Source organism: Miscanthus floridulus, unplaced genomic scaffold (assembly GCF_019320115.1).
Source record: "Miscanthus floridulus cultivar M001 unplaced genomic scaffold, ASM1932011v1 os_2779_1_2, whole genome shotgun sequence".
NCBI classification, from domain to species: domain Eukaryota; kingdom Viridiplantae; phylum Streptophyta; class Magnoliopsida; order Poales; family Poaceae; genus Miscanthus; species Miscanthus floridulus.
The window spans coordinates 1-20878 of NW_027098508.1; the positions used below are offsets into that span (position 1 = coordinate 1).

Genomic DNA, 20878 nt, shown 5'->3' on the forward strand with positions numbered 1-20878 from the left:
GTATAATTCACTCAGTATAATAGAACAAAAGCAACAGAGTACAAATCAAGTACAAGTACACTTAGTGCATACGCATCAAGAGACATGTCCATCCTTCTAGTTTTAGGCTAAGCTCTGCACCTTGCAAACTGAGGAACACTAACTAACACAAGAATGCAAGTGATGTGGTGGTAAGGAGGAGAAGAAAAGGCAGCTAGAGAATATAGGAGATGGAAGACAAAGATGGAGCAAAAGGTGAGCCATTGATAGAAATCATAGATCAGGGGAACTGCTAAAATGAGGCTCATAACTTGGAAGTGTCAGGGTTTAGGGGAATGTTCCATACAACTTGTCACCTTGTCCCCATACAGCTTAGCCTGTTTTCATCTGTTTTCCGCTCCCCTCACTAGAATGCTAGGTACACCCCAATTACTCCATCCCGATCTTAATGGCCATCTGTCTCAAGCCATGCACCAGGATATGGCTTCCAATGTACCAGTTGCCTACATTACACAAGACACGAGAAAAAACTTTTAACACCACCAAAATCAGAAAATACATATAAAAATATTTTCATACATATGACCTCGAGCCAAAGTGGTTGACGAAAGTGTAATGGACCTCGGTGTCGATAGAGTCGGTGTAGCCCCTCGAGCTCGGCGATGGAGGTAATTCATCATGGGCATTGATGCCGAAGGTGTCGACGAAGGCTCTCGAGCCGTTGTAGTGGGTGAAGATGATGGCGAAGGCCCTCTTGCTGAAGTGTTGGCGAAGGCGAGTCGTAGAGGTCCGCCGAAGATGTTGGCGAAGCCCCTCCTGCCAAAGTGTTGGTGGAGGCATGTCATTGTGGTTCACAGAAGATGTTTGCGAAGACCCTCTAGCAAAGGTGTTTGGTGGAGGCGATGTTGGTGTAGATGCCGAAGGTGTCGACAAAGCCCCTCGTGTCGACGTGTTGACGAAGGCAAGTTATTTTGGTTTGTCGATGGTCGTACTACAAAGGTGTTTGGCGAAGGCGATGTAGGTGTAGACGCTGAAGGTGTCGACGAATACCCTCATGCCAAAGTTTTGGCAGAGGCGGTGTGGTGTAGATGCTGAAGGTGCCGAGGAAGCCCCTCGTGCCAAAGTTTTGGCAAAGGCAATGTTGGTGCAGCCGCCCAAGATGTCTGTGAAGTTCCTTTTGCCGAAGGACGGAGAAGTCATGTGAAAATGCACTTGAGTTGATAGGGTCCATTTTTCAGGGACTTAGGTTCAACGTTGTAGCTTCGTTGAATACTCAACTTGCTGGCAAGTTTTTTGACACTCGAAAAGACACCAACTTTCTACTTATTGCAAAACATGGTTAAGCTTATCTTTGTGTAGTTCTATTTGAGAAACGAACAAAGCTGAGGAGCTCAAACTTACTTCCTGTTTCATGGTGAACCTTTGGCAATATGTCAAACTCGGTTCCTTGTTGAGTAAACTTGTTAGCCCTCTTTTTGTGTGAACCACTAGCATAGGTGTACTCCGTTGTGATACAGAAAAGAGGTGTGAAATCAACCTCAACCTGGTTCATCTTTATTCTAACGTTCTTGACCGTGTGATCTTTGCTTGGTGCGTGTGGTAAGGTTGATGTCATCTAAGTTGACTTTCCATATAGAATTGTATTCATATAGGGGCTTGGCTAACTTGATTAAGATGATGATGTTTGCCATTGTGAATAAGCTCAACCAAGGTCTAAACATGACAAGCCTAGTTTAAATTCTTGTATTGCATGTGCTTTTCATATAACTGTGCATCACCAGAACTCCTCGATGGGCACCAAAGTGATCTAGGAGATGAAAAATGGTACTACATAGATTTCTGAAGTCACCAAAGCTCTACGCTCGGTGTGCACCAAAGAGTGACTCTAGATAGGTTCTTTTTTGCACTAGAAAGTGACTTTAGAGAAGTTCTTTATTGCTATTTTGGATGATAACATGCACCTGGACTCTGGTGCTTTACTAGAGAGATCACCAAAGTGATCAACAGTGCAACGACTAGTTTGAAAAGCCATTAGACTCTCCGGTTTACATGATTTCAATGCAAAAAATTGGTATAGTGGGGCTTATAAATAGAGTGTGTGCTCGGGCTTTTGGGCTCTCTTGGCACTTCTAACTGATACACACTAACTAGAGCTCAAGAACACACTCCATTCACATAAGCATAGTTGAGATTGCATTTTTAGTGAGACCGAGACTTGATCTGGTGCATTTGCTTTGAGAGTTGGCACTAGTAATTGTTGATGATGCGAGACTCTTGTTACTCTTGGTGAATGTCGCCACCTAGATGGGTTAGAGGCAGCAGACTTTGTCAAGCACTGCTTGGAGAATGTGCAGGGGCTTCAAAGAAGGATTTGTGAGTAGATCTTGTGCTCATGCATCCTCGCTGATAAAGGCAAATAGCGACTCTAGTGGAATCGGGGTTGTTGGTGTACCTCTTGATCTAGCCAGCTCATACACTAACGCTCACATCGGAGCCGAGCTTGAGGGACCTTTGAGCTAGTAGAGGAGTGGCGATCCTTTGACATAACTCAACGAGGACGTAGGTGACCGGCAAGTCACCGAAGAACCTCAGGATATATTTCGGGTCATCTTCTTCCCACGGTTTGTTCATTCTACACTTGTTCTTTACTTTGTGTACTCTTTAGTCTTTGTTAGTGTAGTTGTTTAGCTCTTGTACCTTAGTTCGTGTAGTTGCTTGTGCTAGTCTTAGCTTAGTAGCTCCTCTTGTTGCTTCTGCTCCTAGCTTGTTAGTTATTTTAGTGAGTAGCTAGTTGCTTTACCTTCTTCACTAGATTTGTGTATGAGTGCTTGCTTGGCTTGCTAGACTAGGTGCAACTAATTGTTATTAGGGCTCACCTTTGTTACTAATGCGTGTGCCTAGTTGTATTGTGCCTTGCAAGATCTTTAATTGGCTATTCACCCCCACTCTAGCATCAGTTGGTCCTTACAATGTCTCTTAGGGTCCGTTTGGACCCTTTCATTTAGAGGAATTAAAATCTACTTAATAAACTAGGCTATTTGGCTTGAAATTTGATATTCCACCACATTCCAAAGTTCACGTATAAGCCTATCTCAAATTCATAGGGCGGGAGATGGAAATTGATTCTATAGATCACCATGCTATGTTTTTACTTTGCAACTTATAACATGCTCTTCAACTCGCTCCCTTCGGTAGAAATGCAACACATAAGTATCTCTCTCGTATAACTAACAATAATATACAAATGTAATCCATATACAACCATATTAGTTTAATTAATATGTGTCCAAATTATGATTATTAAAATAAATTCAATTCCATGGATCCAAACGGGGGAGTTTGGAGACTTGGCATGGATTTGGATGCACATGGGGTTGCACCACATTGATTTAAGAAAATGCCAAGTAAGTGAGTATAATTCTTATGCCCAAACTCTAACTCTTGTTGATTTTAAGCTCATCTTTGTGTAGTTCTAATTGAGAAAAGAACAAAGCGCAGGAGGTCAAGCTTACTTCGTGCATCATGGTGAACTTTTGGCAATATGTCAAACTCAGTTCCTTGTTGAGTAAGCTTGTTAGCCCTCTTTTTGTGTGAACCATTAGCATAGGTGTACTCCTTTGTGATACAGAAAAGAGGTGTGAAATCAACGTCAACCTGGTTCCTCTTTATTCTAACGTGCTTAACCGAGTGATCTTTTTCTTGGCGCATGGTAAGGTTGATGTCGTCTAAGTTGACTTGCCATATAGAGTTGTATTCATATAAGGGCTTGGCTAATAAGTTGATTAAGATGATTATGTTTGCCATTGTGAATAAGCTCAACCAAGGTCTAAACATGACCGGCCTAGTTTAAATTCTTGTATTGCATGTGCTTTTTCATATAACTGTGCACTCACTTGTTTAGAATATATTTGACTGAAAGCGTCTTTCTCTCTCCCACCGAAAATCATATTCTAATGTGTGCGGTGTCCAGGAGCAAAATAACCGGTTTTTGCAATGGTACTCGGCAAACACACAAAATAGCGGTGACGAACAGTCAATTTCATCAAAGGGCGGTGTCTGCTAACAAAAATTGCCTCTAATATATCTTTATAGTTCTTTTTATGAAACTTGTGTGGAACTACTCCTACCTTTTATAATTGTAATTTACCATGTTTTCTTTTACCGGAAAGCACCCACTTAGTCTTCTACAGTCTACCACTAATAGCATACTAATCTCTCAATATGAAAATGATATCAAAATGTTATATTATATCTGTTTTGGAACCGAGACCTTCTGCTCAACCGTAAAGGACTTTGACCATTCCCACAGAAAAAAAAACAATCAGTCATTCAATTTGATTTCTAAAGATAGACAAAGTCGATTCACCTGACTTCAAATTGAAACATGCCCACACGTATATTTCAATAGTATATGCGAGAATCCTAAACAAAATATCAGAATCCATCTCCAGATGGATTTGATGTTTGATTCGTTTTGTTTTCGCTCACACAGTCACAGACTGTCAGTGCCGTCCCCAACCATCCCGTAAGGCGTAGGCCTGACGTCACCCAAGCCCTCGCCTCGCACGGGAGCACGGCGGCCGCGGCGGCGGAGGAATGGCGAGGCGAAGCAGAGGTAGGCACCGGACCCGCGGACCGACCCGATGCGATCCAGCCAATTGGCGCTGCGCTCGCTCTCCCTGTTCGGATCTGACGGTTCGGTTCCGCCACAGGCGGCGGCATCATCACGGAGGCGGCGTCGAAGGCGGACGCGGCGGCGATGCGGGTGGTGTCCCACAGGGGCGCCGCGCGGCTGGTGCTCGTGTCGGCCATCGCCTGGGCCATGCTCGGCCTCGTCGCACTCGCCTTCCACCTCCGGCCCTGCAGCTCCCCCGTCGCGTTCCTCTCAGGTCAGCCAGTTTGGTCCCCCGCGGCTTCCCTCGCTGCTATCCATAGACCCACCGCAATGCCCTTCCCTGTTCTGCTGGCAGAATACTGTCACTATGGCTGCCCAGCTTCGTCTTTGCAGTGTGCAAATGCCCTGGGCTTGATGATGCATCGGTAGAGCAGTAGCAGAGGCTTGCCTGCTTACATTGCTTTGGAAGTTAGTAACTCAAGTAGTAACAGGACGGGCCGGTTATCCTATCCACATTCTTCACCGACAAGGAATGGAAACAGTATCTGATAACTACTAATTCTGTTGGTTATCTCACGTCTCCTTTCACATTCAGTATGCAATCGTGCATTAAGATGTCTTTCTTGTCAGTTATAGCTAATGTTCATCACTTCTTACTTGCTCATGCACACGATAATTATATGTTCTTCTAATACTTTATTTAATCTCTATTATGAATTTGTGATGCTGTTTCAGTGCTAGATCTTCTGAATATTATTTTCTTCAGACTATTTACTCTGAATTTAAATACCTTCTGGTCTTCCATAGACTGATTATCATAACAGTGGTACTTTGTCTTATCAATTATCATTACATACTTTGGCGTGCCTTGTATCTCTGCAGCCCTTTGCAAAAAAGACAATAAAGTTCTCTCTGTGTTGGACTCGATGGGGCTCTCATCGAAACCGCTCCACCGTAAGACTTGTGCCATAAAAAATTCTTTTGGTGGCCAAATTGTGACTGCTTCGTAGCCTCACATTGGTTAGTTCGATCTACAGGCTGCCCGATACCTGTTGCGGATGATCCAAATGCTGTTGCCATCCCAAAGAGGACTCCCAACACAATCGTAAAGAAGCTATCCTATATAACTATTGACAAACAGGATAAAGATCCTTCACCGCTGTTTGGAGGACGTCAAAACTGGAAACAGAGGGAGGAGAGCTTTAAACTGAATTCTACCATGAAGGTAACTACTTGCCTTTAATGTGTGCTTGTAAAATTTAAACTTGCTTGCACACTTGGTTCTTAATTTCTGTGCTATAGCTTTTCATTTAGTGGCAGTTAGTTCAACGATCAGTTAGATTCTCCTTTTGTAGATTAGGGCATTTGGCACTGAAGCATTTCCAGATTTTGTTGAATGCTAAATGAATGGGTCTGGTATCAAACTGCACATAAGGCAAATGAAGGAGTAACCCCTTTTACTATACCTTCACTAGGATTTTTTTTTTTTTGTGCAATGGGGAGAACTACATTCTGCATCCATGTGTTTTGATGTTTTCACCTTGCATTTGTTTTCCATTTGTGGTGTCTTGCAAACTACATCGGTGAAGTGCACACAATGTGCGAATTGTCTTGGAAACATCCTTGTGATCAAAATACCTGAAACTTTCTTACCCTACTTGACAGAAATTGCTTGCTACAGCATAGAACTTATTATGGACAATCTATGCATTGGACCAATCATCAGCTTAATATTTTTCGAGGTCCATAGATGATGAGGATCAGTCACTAGAATCTACACTGGAGTTATAATGTCGGTGACCAGTTAGTGTAGTTTTCTAGTGCTTGTCTGCTTTGGGCATACAATAAAAAGATATGACCTACAATTTCATCATTGTTTCAAAAGAACAGTGCACTTTTTCCCTCTAAACGGTACCTTATTACGGTCTTTTCATTTTCCTCATTTTCTGAATCTTAAGTTATGATGCTTTATCGTTAAGCCTCTGAACCTACAAGTGTTTGGCCTGTGATATGCCCAGGTGCACTGTGGATTTATGAAAAATAGCGGTGCGGATATGGATATCATTGATGTCAAGTACATACAGAAATGCAAATTTGTGGTTGCCTCTGGTATTTTTGATGGTTATGACATTCCCCATCAGCCATCAAATATTAGTCGTCGGTCTCAGAAACTGTTCTGCTTCCTAATGGTGGTAGATGAAGTATCTCTTGATTTTATTGAAAAGAATACAACCGTCAAGGTTGACAATGCTGGAGGAAAATGGGTTGGTATATGGCGACTTATAACGGTACATCGCCTCCCATTTGACGAACCCAGAAGGAATGGAAAAATACCAAAGATTTTAACGCACAGGCTATTTCCTCAAGCTTGGTATAGCATTTGGATTGATGGGAAAATGGAGCTCATAGTTGATCCACTGCTTATTCTTGAGAGGTTGGCTTTCTATCTGGAACCTCAGACACATCATATTGCTTTATCGATGATCTAAAATGGAAATTCTTTGCAGATATCTCTGGCGTGGAAAATACACATTTGCAGTAGCTGTCCATAAGCATCATAGGAGCATCTATGAAGAGGGTGATGCAATCAAACGACGGAAGCGGTATGCTCGTCCTTTGGTTGATCTTCAGATGAAGATGTACTATTATGAGGGGATGGAACCTTGGAGCCCAAAGAAAAAGATGCCTAGTGGTGAGTGAAATCACATATGCCCACAACATTCTACACAACTGTTGCTCGTTGCTTAACATCAATACTTTCAGAATCCATTGTTCCACTTCCACCAATCCACAGTGCTTAATAATCCGATTATAACTTGCAGATGTGCCGGAGGGAGCAGTGCTGATCCGGGAACACACAACGATGACCGATCTATTCAGCTGCCTCTGGTTCAACGAGGTCAATCTTTTCACACCACGTGATCAGATCAGCTTTGGCTACGTGGTGCATAGGCTCGGAGACGCTCTTAAGTTCTTCATGTTCCCCAACTGTGAATACAATTCGCTGTTCATCTTGCACAGACACACAAGAGAACACTCATCTAAAGTCGAATGGGCCAAAACAATCGATGAGATTGTGAAGAAGGGACTGAAGGAGAGTAGAGGAGGATTAGGGCTATGGACTCCGTATCCCGCAAATCTCAGCTCTGTGGAACTCCCTGCTGTAAAAAGAACTTCATCAGCTGGCTAGGATGTAAAATTTGTGGTCTCTGATTCTTTCATGGTTGTACAAAGTAGAACACTTATTTTTTATTTTTTCTTTTGCCGCTCGCTTAATCAGATGAGATCATGTAATTCCTGTAGATTCTGTTGCAACTGAACACAGGGTGTACTGTAGGCTAATGCTTGGAGTATGTTGCTTCCAGTTCTGTGCAAAAGAACGGAGGAACGTAATCAACGGATTCATTTTGTAGGGATGAAACCATATGACTAATCATTAACATTTCACATTGCAATTCAACATAAGTATAAGAGAACAGAAGTGGCAGAGTACATAATTTTTCATCAGTAGTCGGACTCGGACACGGCTCCGGCCGTCCGCCGACGATCGGAATGGCCGTATCCTGCAGATGTCCCTGTTAGCACTGTGGAACTCGATCCTTGATGTATAAAGAACCTCGTCACAGATTTTTCCTCTACGTTTTCCTTTGGCTCAATCAGACGAGAGTATGTAATTTGCTGTATATTTCTATTGCAGCTGAACATTGCGAGTACTGTAGGATAACGCTTAAGCTTTGTTGCTTCCAGTTCTGTGCAAAATCGTTGAATTTGCAAAAGAACCGTGGAATGTAACAGATCGAATTCTTGTTTGTGGTGATGAAATCATACGTCCAGTCAACAACATTTCACATTGCAATTTTAACACTGGGGATTCATTTACACTCATTTATGTAGGTGCCATAAAAATATTGTTCACCATAGAAGATTCATGGTTCATCAGATCTGGTATAGGGATATCAAAACAACAATTAGAAGTTATAGCACCTGAAATTAATCAGCGCCAACGCATCATGCGCTTCTTCTAGATGAATCACTTTCCTTCCACCTGATACAATTCCATCAGCATTCTCTGATCTACCAAAAGTTCCTACACCAGAATCACAAGGGCCAACTCGAGTGGAAGGAATACAGGACCAGGTCTGCACCTCCTCACAAGTCACATCCACGTTTGACTGAAACAGTTGCTGTTTGGCCTCAGTGCCTCTTCACAAGCTCATGCCCCATCATGGTTCATCATATCTAGAAAACTCTCCGCGAAGGTAAAGGGATATCAAATCTACAATTACAAGTTATAACACGTCAAAATAATCGGTGCAACGCACCATGTGCTTCTCAATGAATTGTTCTTTCCACCTGACAATTCCAGCAGCATTCTCTGATCTACCAAAAGTTCCTTCACTAGACTCACAAGGACCAACTCGAGTGGAATACAAGACCAGGTCTGCACCTCCTCCCATCCACATTGAACACGATGCCAGGCTGCACGGCAGCAGTCTTCCCCAGATGCAGGTTCAGAAATCCCTCCACCTGAAACAGTTGTGGTTTGGCCTCAGTGCCTCTACGCAAGCTCACGCCCCATCCAAGGTCACCCTGCGGTGTATCTGATAGTGTTACGGCCCATCTCAGTAAACGTGAGTTTGGCTTCTTGTTGAACTCAATCCAGGCCCCGATTCTAGTGTCCTCATCAACTTCCAGTTCAAGATCAACACAACCTCCAGCAGTTGGTTTCCTCTTCCGAGGAATTACACTGGGTCCATGCAAAGCAGCAGACAGGGTCAACTTTATGTCATCTGGGAACTGGTACGAGATTTGCCCAAACTCTGTATAAACTCTGCTGGCTTCACCATCGTTTACTGGCCTCCCGGCAACTGAAATCAGCTCCGCAAGAGAAACAGCTAAGTCCTTCGATCTCAGTATTAGGCCACCACCATAACTGTGACTTTTACTCAGCAAAGGTGGCCTCAACGAAGAACGCAAACTGGCCAGCCAATGTTCCTGTCAAGCAAACTGTTACCTTACACATTAGAAGGCAAAATGGTACTCCCTCCATTCCAAATTATAAGATATTTTGACTTTTTTAGAAACGTAGTTTTTGCTATGTACTTAGATATACACTATGTCTAGATACATAGTAAAATCAATGTATCTAGAAAAGTCAAAACGTCTTATAATTTGGAATGGAGGGAGTAGTAGTATTAAAGGCATCACTGCTTGTCTAAAGAAATTACCTCCCGGATATTTTGGTCTGTTGAAAAATCTTTACATCTTGCTCCTTTTGGTACAGCAGCAACAGAAAATGAGTCATTGATATTCGACAGGTACATCAACTTTGACAGCGCAAAAGGGGTCTCAATTTTATCATTTTCTTGAGCCATGCATCTATGATCAGTGCTGAGCTCAACAAAGAGGGAGTCCTTCTTCCTGACGGGAGCCTCAAACACAAACCGTGAACTGATACCAGATTCTGTTTCTGAGATATCTCTTGGGAGCGAGCCAGCAACATTGATAACACCCTTGACCCGAGTGCTTTCTTCTGCGAATGGACCAACTTTGGTAGCTTTGAACAACGAGATCACTCTTTCAACTTTCTCTTGTCTCTCCCTCAACTGCATAATGTCATAAAACGCTTGTCGCTGCAAACGCTTCAAGATCTGTACCTGAAGTAAATAAAGAATGGAAGGTATATGAATCAGAGGCTCCAAAGGAAATGCCAAACAAAATCAAAAGCAGAAACCCATAATTGAACATCAAGTTTACCCCTGTCCCCTGACCCAAAAGCATGTCGCGAATAGAAAAGTCATTAAGGGCGCATGAGAAGAAAAGCACCACTTGTTGCCTTCTTGCTGGTGCAACACTAGACATTCCATTTTGCACATGTATTTTAGGAATTAGAACACCACACTTGTCTATCCCAGTATCTGTTTATATGAAAGAAACAGAAACAATCTATCACGTGTCCTTCTTAACTACTGGCACAAATTAATTGACCATGGTTAAATTCTGATAAACTTCTGATTGAATAAAACATGAATTACAAACCAAAAAAAAACATCTGTATCACAGGTTACCTAGCGCAGTCATGCAGCCTCATTGCTCAGGGAAGAAACTGTCTATGCTGTTTGCTGTGTAACACTCAGCGCAGCCAGAGGCGGACCGACCTATAGGGCGAGCTTGGGCAGCCGCCCTAGGTCCCCTCCGGTGAGCACCACTAGTACCCCTGTTCTCCAACCGGCGACGGCGTTCGTCAAAGTGTGAGCGCAGGCGCAGGTCCGATGCGGCGATGATGCGATGACGGAAGGTTGAAGAAAGGTACCGCCCTGCTGTGTTGGGCCGTCTGGCCGTTTGAGGCATGGCCCATTTTGGCCCTTAGGTCTAAGCACACGCACGAGAGGCAGAGAGCACTCCAAATCGGAACTTCCCCTCCGCGGCTCCGCTGTGCTGTGCTCGGCGGCGGCGCTCCAAGCCTCAACTGGCGGCGAGGCGGCGGCGCTCCAACTCCTCCAAGCCGGCAAGCCGTGCTCCCTGTCCCTAGTCTCTACGCCAACGGCCAGCGAGGAGCGAGCGGCGGCGGGCGGCCCTGCACTCCGCCCAGGCGGCCGAGGCAGCACTGCAGCAGTAGCCGCTGATGGATGGGGGAGGAGATGAAGCCATTGGGGGAAGAGATGAAACTGAAGCCGGTGATACGTCTAACACGGCGACGGCGAGGAGGCCGACAGCTCCAACTCCATTGAGCCAGAAACGGTATAAGAAACTAGTTACTGTCATTAATCCATTGCAAATTGTTTGTCAATTAAATAGATAGAGATTGATCTCTGATTGGTGAAATCAATTGAATTGTTAATTGGTTTTGCAGATTTGAAAAGCTTTTTTCCTAGTACAAATTCCGCAAGTGGAAGCAACTTGGGGCCAAGTACTCGTGAAAGCGGTAATGTTGCTGTTGCTGAATCTGAAGAACAAGAAGAACTAGGAGATTCAGAGCTACATCCACTAGAAACAGTACAAGGTGTTGATCATCAAGAACCGTCGTCACATGAGCAAGATGTTCAAGGTATTAAGGTTTTCAACCTGGATGTTGTGTAGCAAATGATCAATTCCATCTAGACATTAGAGATGATGTTAGGAGGGCTTATTTCGTGAAGGGCCCAACCAAACCTATGATGTACATACATCTTGCTATGTGACATTAGAGAGGATGTTCATCTTGTTAGGAGGGCTTATTAAAACACAATTGTTATGTGACATACATAGTTAGACCGGTATATCCGTGAAGTTTTCTATCTGTACATAACGATCCGCCCTAGCTCATATTTCCAAACACAACATACCGGCCTTTCAATGCAAACAAACTCACTAGGATGCTAGGACACAACAGTCAGAAAATGGCGCTGATTTTCCCTCCTAATGTGACTGCCAAAAAGAAAAAGAAAAAGAAATCCAAAACCTTGGCGATGGGGCTCATATGATGCAGATAAACAAACGCAACAGATGTGCCTCGGCCCCCAACAAAACCCTACATTAATTAACGTTTAAATGCAACTGATGGCACAGCAAACTACTGTAGGAGTAACTCGCTAGGACACTAGTAGCACACAACACAACAGTCTGAAAATGGCGCAGTTCATTGCCCTCCTGTTCCTAATGTGGCTGCCAAAAAAAAACCAAAAACTTGGTACATAATCGCAACAAATAGGCCACAGCTTCCGCAAAACCCTACATCGATCGAAAAAAAGGGGAAAGCTTTAGGCTTTTGGCATTACAGGCACGCTCAAACTAGACCGGCCGGCATCCTCATCCACCGCAACGCGAATGGGACAGAGTCCTGCCTCTACGGCGTAGGCTTTGAACTGCGAGAAGACAGAGAAGGTGTGGGTTCGCTTACGGGATTGGGGTCGGCGACCGGACACGGCGGCGGCGTCGGCGTCGGCGGGCGGCGGAAGGAGAGGAGGAAGCGCTTGGCGGAGTCGGCCATGTCGGTGGCTCGATTCACCGCACCGGTCCACGCCGCCTCCATCCTCTTCTTCCCCTCGGCCACGCTTCCCTCCGTGGCACTGGAGAGCGAGCGAGAGGAGGTGGACTGGATGGATGGATGCTTCGAGGTCGAGGAGGAGGAAAGGCAGCAGGCCAGCACCCCAACCGCAACAGCGGGGGAGAGAATGGAGACTTCTCGTGGAATCCTCGGTGGAGCTCGAAATCGCCTCCCAGAGGCCAGAGGACGACTCTCGGCCGTTGGATTTGCCTCAAGATGCGTGTTCTCCTATGGTAAGGGAAGAAAAAACTGGAGATGGGATTTGTGATGAATAAAATTAGGAAGATGCGACTGTTGGCCACTATTTGTCCAGAAAATTTCTCATTTGACACTTAAAAGATGACTTTTCTAGTGTTAACCTTTTATGCCATCAGATTGATCCGGGTCGTATTACCCATGTTTCAGTTACACACAAGCTAATACATCATAAATTCAAATGATCAATACAAAAATATGTGCAACAAGCAAAATCCTACAATATCAACGTGTAACAAGAAAATCCTACCTATCCCGTTGTGGTTGAGAGCTCAAGCTAGTGAACCAGACATTAAGGGCAAAATGGGCTCTTCGGCTTGCTACTACTACGTATCAGTGTTAGCTAAAAAACTATTAGGCACAAAAAAATAGGCCCAGTACCATGTAGGATAGGGAAAATTTTTCATCGCTAAATAAGAAACAGTTATTTTTAGTATGAAATAACGAATTTTCTCCAATTTATTTATCTGCCAAAAAGCTTACATAAACTACAATACAACATATGCCTTGTTATAGGGAAAGTCATCGCATCTGACATAGTACTAGATTATACCTATGGTATGTTTGGCACGACTCTTCTAGTTCTAGCCCTAGCTCCGACTACAATATGTAAAGGAGCTCGAGTTGGTGAAGCTAAAAATAGCAGTTTCATCGGCTCTTAATTGATTTTGTTTATGAAAAGCGATAAAAACAGTTCTTGCTACAGTAAGAGTACACAGATGATAGATTCTACTAGGAATCAATCGACGCATACCAAACGGGAGCTTAGATTCTACTAGGAATCAATCGAAAGCACACACTGCACGCATGGGTTCTGTGTGTTCTGTCCCAAGCAAGCATATTCTCCTGATCCAAGTGGGCTCAATTCCCTCTTATTCATGTGGAAGCCGGCTTAGAAAGTGGGTCCAATTCAGCCCAATTCCGAGGAACCAAAAAGACTCATGGGCTATAGCTGTCCCGTGATGACGGACGCTACCAATTATCGATCGCTACACAAATTTTTCTCATGTAACAGAAGCAAAGTTGATGGTGGCAATACAAACACAGCGCAAACGATTACATGTGATCACCCCTGCTTGCTTCTCAAAACAACTTACAACTGTACTAACAAATTTGCAAACGACTCAACTCATCCATATACACAGTGCTGCGACAGACTCCGTGCAGAATAGGGTACAGACAGGGATAGCCGCATTCGGCATTCAGCATCAAGCTCGATTGAACAGGGCTGACTTTTCGCTTATGAATCTGATATGACTCCACCACCGCATGACGGCTGAAGCTGAACTCAGTTCAACGGGCACTGACAAGGAAAGGGTGCTGACATACGCCGCATTCTATTGTCTCCGAACCAGAAGTTGGGACTTCAACCTGGATCAAAGCAAATTTGTTGTGCCATGTTAAGATGTGGATTGTCAATCGGTGCACTAGGCATCGGAATTCGGAATAAGTGTATGGTTGCAAAACTTGACCTGAAGATGGACCGTGCAGATTGGGCACGCGACCTCCCGCATTCGCTTGCCAGAAACATCCGAAGACCTTGTCCCTGTCAAGGATAAAACAGCACATTTTATATTGTTAAATAGCACAACGGGGAGCATCTCTGGTATGGATTGCAGAGATGAATCCACTCGCCTGAAGATGACCTTTTATTTATATCCATGGCTTCCTGTTAAAAACCACATAACATCCTCAGTCAGCATATATTCAAATGTGGAAGTTAGATACTCCCTTCATCTTTAAATACATGGCATTTAGGACAATGTAATTAGTTCAAAATCGATGGAGGGAGTATGTATTAAGAAGTTATGTTCACCATTTAACAAACATCTACACACTACACATACAGGACCGAAGGAGACTGTATGCAATAAAAAGGACAGTGAAAGTGAAACAGACCCGTGGGTGATGTCTGCTCCACTTGTCACTTACTAAGTTACTATGGCAATAGCCTAAAGAATTTCAGTAAAGGTGGTGTCAAGCATTTTTTTTTTCAATACATTAGCGCCCCAGGATAATCTGGTCTCATGCGCTTAATAAAATAAATTTGGGCAGCTGTCGTAACCAAAATATTATCCCTTGAAAGTGAACTAGAAAGGGCTATCAGTTCAATAGAACTATACAGGACAACAATGCTCAAAAGAATCTGAGGAACTAACAAACCTGGAGCTTTTTGGCAAGATCCTCATGGCTCTGAACAATAGGTCGATTCGTCACTTCCCTTGCATTGTTAAGTCTTTGCGTTACTTCAGCCTTTGAAAACAGGAAGGCATGATATGAAAATTAGTATAACTCATTGGAAATTGTATGTTCAGGTTGTCCACGTAGGCCACTCCAAACAGACCAGGCCATTAAAGACTTGACAAAACAACAGGGTTTTATTGGATGAAAAGAAACCCACCAATCAGTGCAAATCTGCAGTTTTTTTTTACAAGAAAATGCACTAATTGCGTAAACTAACTCCCTCGTTTATTTCCCAACAGTGCAGTACGAAGAAACCAGTAGCTCCTTGTAGAGAAAAGAAATGAATGAACAATAAAGCTTCCGTGCCTCAAAGGAGCAATAAAATGTCAAACTCAACATATAGTGGTTATTCAAATACAAATATCTTGGGCCCAACTTATAAATTAACGGTATAGGCTGTATTATCCAAGTGGCATGTTTGGTATTTCAGTGTTTATGCCTTGAGCTCTCTACAACAACAACAACAACAAAGCCTTTAAGTCCCAAACAAGTTGGGGTAGACTAGAGTTGAAACCCAGCAGAAGCAATCAAGGTTTAGGCACGTGAATAGCTGTTTTCCAAGCACTCCTATCTAAGGCCAAGTCTTTGGGTATATTCCATCCTTTCAAGTCTCCTTTTATTGCCTCTACCCAAGTCAACTTCGGTCTTCCTCTGCCTCTGCCTTGAGCTCTCTAAGCTCAATAAAAAATAAAGCAAAGCACTAAATAATAATTAACATAACATAAATAAGAGCAGAGGTACGCAATGGCAAAGGATTGAAAAAGAAAATATTACCATGCATCTGTCACAAACTCGAACTGGTTGAGCATCAGCATCTGTATTCAGAGGAGTTCTTCCCTGGGTGCACTTATCGCAGAAAACATCACCACAGTTTCGACAGTGATGCTGAAAATATAATAGGTTTGCCAAATTAAAAAAAAATGCAAGGTGATATCATCAGCAGAACAGATCAATATATAACTGTTCTTACCCTGCGGTTGAAAGCACTGAAATCTGCTGCGCATGCTGTGCACTTGCTGACAGCTTCATCTGGGACCTGAAAGAAAGAAAGGAGAAAACAAGTATCTGATTAGAAAAAAGTGAGTCGATGAACAAATCAAGAATCAGGAAACGGGCAAACACATATTGCATGTGACATGATAAGTATGAAATCAAAAGCAGAATGCAGACAATAGTATTGAAGGCAGGCTCCACTATGATGCTATCGAACAAACACAAAACCAACAATGCAATCAAACTAATAGCAAATTAGCAACAGAGGCAAACAAACATTGAGCTCAATTTGAATATAGCTTTGCAAATTATGCAGAAATTACAGGTTTGAACTGATAGCAAGAAGCAAATGGAGAGACTAATTACCCAGTGATCTTTCTCCTCATTCATAGGCTTCATTAAATTCCTCCAATCAAGGAAAATTTTCCTCCTCTCATTTTGCTGCTCAGCAGGCTTGGCTGCATCAGCAATTGCTCTACTTCTTGAAATGCTGCTTCCACCCATCTCCTTGAACTGCAGTCCAAAGAAGCTAACAGACATCAATCATTTTGGGCAAGCCACATATAGTGCAACAATACAAATTATAAAAACTATTGGATGATTAAAAATACGTTGATAACACAGATGTCAAACCTGCACAGTCGCAGCTGTGACAGTGTCAAGAATGGTGTTGGATGTATAGCTGTTTGATTTCAGCCTTATTCTTTTTGCTTCAACATCCACTGAACTCTTGGACCAAAAGGCAAAGATAGAGGAATCTAATACCTGATACAGAGACCATAAGATCAACAAAAGAAATACTAGAATTCTGACAAGTTACAAAGGTGCCATAAGGACGAGTTACTTACATCCCATCTAGTTACAGTTTCAAGGGGATATATTCTTAGTGTCCTACCAGTGTTGGGATCAAGCATCCGAATTCCATCCAAACCAACCTGCATAAGGCACAAGCAGAAAAGTATTGATTAATGACTGCTGGACCATACCAAGTCATGACATGCCAAGTATAACAACATAACATTATTAACACCCCTTCCTTAAACAGGAGTTCAATGCAAACATTTACAGGTATTGGAAACCATTATTTAGTAATTTTAAATGTGAACGTTTTGGCAACAACAGTCCAGTCCCAGCCTGTCCATTTTCAGTCAGGTGCAAATTCACAACCATATGTTAATTAGGCAAAAATACTTTCTAACTTAATGATTTCATTCGAACTATTGAACGCTCTAACGGCACAATTCCAATAGCTGAGATCTTTGGTTTTCTTCATTTTGTGTTGAATAACCTGCACAGTTATGAGCTCAATAATTTATAATTTTCATCTAACTTTGTGATGCTAACTATGCTACAACTCCATTCACAAACCAACTGATTTAACTACCATTTCATTCACAACATATTTCAAACACCAACATTAGTATCCTTGCAAGGTTCTTGCTGTTTAACTTCTGTAAAAAAGAAATGACCGTTACTTTTTATAGTGTGTAAGCTATACAAACATCAAAAAGATGATGCCCCGAACTTCCTCAGCATATCATTCAGTTAATTATCAGTAAACTAAACAGCTTGACTTGGCCTTTGCGCTCACCAATAAGCCAAAGTTCTACAATAAACCGTTTATTTCACATTTAGCCACTACAAATGTACCCACTACTGGCTACTGGTTACTTGATGAAGTACATTTACTGGTCCCAGTCACCTCCTCTGTTTTAAAACTTGCAATTAAACTGAAGCCAGCTCAGAATAGACGATGCTAAGCCAGTAAGCAATGCACAACTATGAAATGCAATCTGTTAGCACACTGATGAATGGATCAATTTTATAGTTAGCACACTAAATGCTAAGCCACCAGCAATGGAGTACGAAGCTCATCCATGACAATGTTCACAAAATTCATCTCGTTCTGCAGCTTCATAGCAAGCAGAGTACCTGGCAGAGCACATCCATGGGGCTCCCAGACCCTTCCGGCAGCAGCTTGACCCTGAACTTCTGCACCCCACCCCTGACGTCCTCTGACGTCTCTGCCTTGGGCACGGCTCTCACCACCTTGGGGCTGGCCGCACTACTCCCGCGGCCACCACCCCTATCGGCAGCTGAGCCAATGGACCTCCCGTAGTCATCAAACAGTGCGGATCCCGAGCCCGACCTCGGTGCGGTGCCCCTGGCCCCGTACGGCTCCGGCGCGTCGCCACCGTCGTACGCGTACGCCCCGTCGTCGGACCAACCGCCCCCGCCCACGCCCGCGCCCGCCGGCTTGGGCGGGTACAGCTCCTGGCCGTACCCGGAGCCAGGGCCGGATCCGTAGCCGTAGCTCCCCGCCCGATCCAGCGACGGGTACGGCGAGGGCACCGGGTTGTGCGGGAGCGGCGGCGCCGGCTCGTAGGGGTAGTACGGCTGCGGCGGCGGCGGCGCGTAGTGGGAGAGGTCGGCGGGCGAGTACGCGGGGTACGTCGGTGCGGGGGTGAAGTCAGCGGGGTACGACGAGTACGGGGGCGCGGAAGCCGGGGCGGACACCGACGGGTAGGCGGCGGAAGGAGGTGCGGAAGCCGGGGTGGACACCGGCGGGTAGGCGGCGGGAGGCGGCGCGGCCGGGGAGGGGTAAGGAGGGTAGTAGGGGGCGTAGTCCCCCGTGCCGGAGGGATGCATCGCCGTCGAAGGGAGGGTTCGGATCGGGGAGTGGGTGAGGCGGGGCTGGCCGAGGGCGGAGGCGACGAGGTCGTCGGAGACGAGACAGGAGGAGGAAGCAGAGGAGGAAGGAGACGAGACGACCGGTGGTTGGTAGTGGCGCGATTTTGCGAAATGGACCTCCACAGCTGAAGTACTTGCGGATACGGGCCTTTCCAGTGTGCATGTGAGAATAAATTGTGTTCATGTGGCTGGGACTGGAATGAATTATTTGGATCAGGGATCGGTTGCCTCTGATTAGCATGACAGTGTTCAGCAAACTGATGCTAATGACAGTTTCAGGCTTGAAGTAATCTGGTGAAAAATGTTGCTCTGGTCGACTGGTTGGTTGTATTATTTAATTTAATACTTGTTTTAGATACAGAAGATAGACTGAAATTACCACTGAAATAGGCATTTGGAATGCTGGAAAAATTCATGAATCCTACATTTTCCCTGTGAAGTTTTTACATGATTTTTATAGAAATTTCACAGAAATCAATTTAATTTCACGGGAAAACACAGGATTCAAGATTTTTTTCCGGCATTCTAAAGGGGCCTGAAAATGCAATGCTCTCTTTCCCTCAACAAACACACAAGCTGCAGCTTCCATTTGCTCACCAAACACACAAACTGCAACCACAACGCATTGCCGCACCCATGCATGTTTTCTATCTCTGCCACCTGCTCTGCAAGTGCAAGTGCTCTCCTTTGCTGCACAGTTACACAGGGCTCAAATACAATCTGCAGCTGGCTGGCTGGCATGAGGGGCTTACATTACATATGCAGCTATGTCAGATTCAGCAACATAACCAAGAAATGAAACCATTGGTCTAGGTAAGAGAGGTCATTCATGCATTGTATCGGGATTATTAGTTCCATGCATGTCGATCGGCTCTGAACACAAGCATATTCAAATAACAGACATTGAAGGCAACACAAACTTCGCTGGAAATTTCTAGGCAAATGCAAGCAAAAGCAAACTTGATGCAAGGCTGATGAGGAAAGCCCAACCAAACCCTGTCCAAATGCATACACCCTAACTTTCAACACGACGTGATTGCCGAAAGAGGCAACTTGCACTATTGCTGAGGGAGTTGCTTTCTTCATTCGGCAGGCGATAAGATATTAAACTAGTCGGTAACCATCATGGTTAGACAAAAGCTGGTAATCGACTTAATCCTATGTCAGCACATGGCAAGATGAACACTGCACTGTCCAATGAAAAGGAGAAAGAAATCACCAATCAGAGCATCAAACACATACATCTGGACCGGGTAGTAATACGATACCAACAGCTGCTTATATTGTTTACACCAATTATTATGTGATTGTAGCAAGCTGCTCAGTTTATTTTTAGTAGGTGTGTGTGTATCAGTTAGGCGATGCATAGTTATATTGTAGGCATGGTGATTCATCTAAGCAAATTGCTTTCCTTAATGAAAAAACAAATGTTGGTATGTACCTTGTTGATGTCAGAACTCTGAAGACTGTTAAGTAGCTTTGCTGAAAGACCATGTCTGTCCGGCTGCAGCCTGCATCTTCACTTCATTTGATCCTCCTCCATCTGAATGTTTTCAGAAAAAAAAATAACACATGCTGTGCTGGATCACTCTCTACAGTTAGTTGCTAATATTTTATTTCTCATTGCTGTGTTCTATTTGCAGCTGTGCAGCAGCTGATGATGTACATGTTTGTCACTTTCCATAGGGGCTGAGAGAGTAGTGATGTGGCTGGTGCTTCTTCTTTACAAGTAGACATCCTATGGTCGGCACATACAAACATATCTTGCCCATTATTCATTACAACAAATCTAGAATGCTTGCAGGCCTTTTGTGCCTCGATAAAAGTAAATGCACGGCAAGGTCAAAAGCCTCAAGGTGTTTCTTAATGATCAGGTGACGACATTTGCAGCTAACTTCCCTGAAAACGATGTTGATTAATTCACATATTTTTTCGCAAACATCTCGAAGGCTCGCTTCGGTTTGGCCTGGCTTGGATTTTGGCAGATGATTGGGGGATCAGAACAAGCCTTAGTGTTTGTTTCGGAAACAGATAGATGAATTTTAAAACAAAGGTCAGGACAAAGGTGAATTTAT

General features: G+C 43.9%; 2 protein-coding genes across 3 annotated transcripts; one reads left to right on the top strand and one right to left on the bottom strand.

The window, feature by feature from the left end:
* Positions 1-4395: 4395 nt before the first annotated feature.
* On the top strand, positions 4396-8083 carry LOC136535425 (probable hexosyltransferase MUCI70). Its single transcript, XM_066527692.1, has 7 exons — positions 4396-4594; positions 4692-4868; positions 5477-5548; positions 5632-5819; positions 6613-7028; positions 7102-7286; positions 7417-8083. Exons 1-7 carry the CDS (start codon positions 4576-4578, stop codon positions 7782-7784), a joined length of 1425 nt encoding a protein of 474 aa, XP_066383789.1. The 5' UTR covers positions 4396-4575; the 3' UTR covers positions 7785-8083.
* Positions 8084-8221: 138 nt separating this feature from the next.
* LOC136535424 (protein FREE1-like) lies at positions 8222-18896 on the bottom strand. 2 transcript variants are annotated; one of them, XM_066527691.1, is made up of 11 exons: positions 18045-18896; positions 16961-17047; positions 16746-16877; positions 16479-16625; positions 16090-16155; positions 15894-16004; positions 15039-15128; positions 14511-14544; positions 14348-14421; positions 9823-10251; positions 8222-9589 (listed from the first exon to the last, which is right to left on the bottom strand). In XM_066527691.1, exons 1-11 carry the CDS (start codon positions 18759-18761, stop codon positions 8999-9001), a joined length of 2478 nt encoding a protein of 825 aa, XP_066383788.1. In that variant the 5' UTR covers positions 18762-18896; the 3' UTR covers positions 8222-8998. The 2 variants fall into 2 exon arrangements, with proteins under 2 accessions (XP_066383788.1, XP_066383787.1); XM_066527690.1 differs by lacking the exons at positions 8222-9589; positions 9823-10251 and adding an exon at positions 13821-14246.
* Between the last annotated feature and the right edge of the window lie 1982 nt (positions 18897-20878).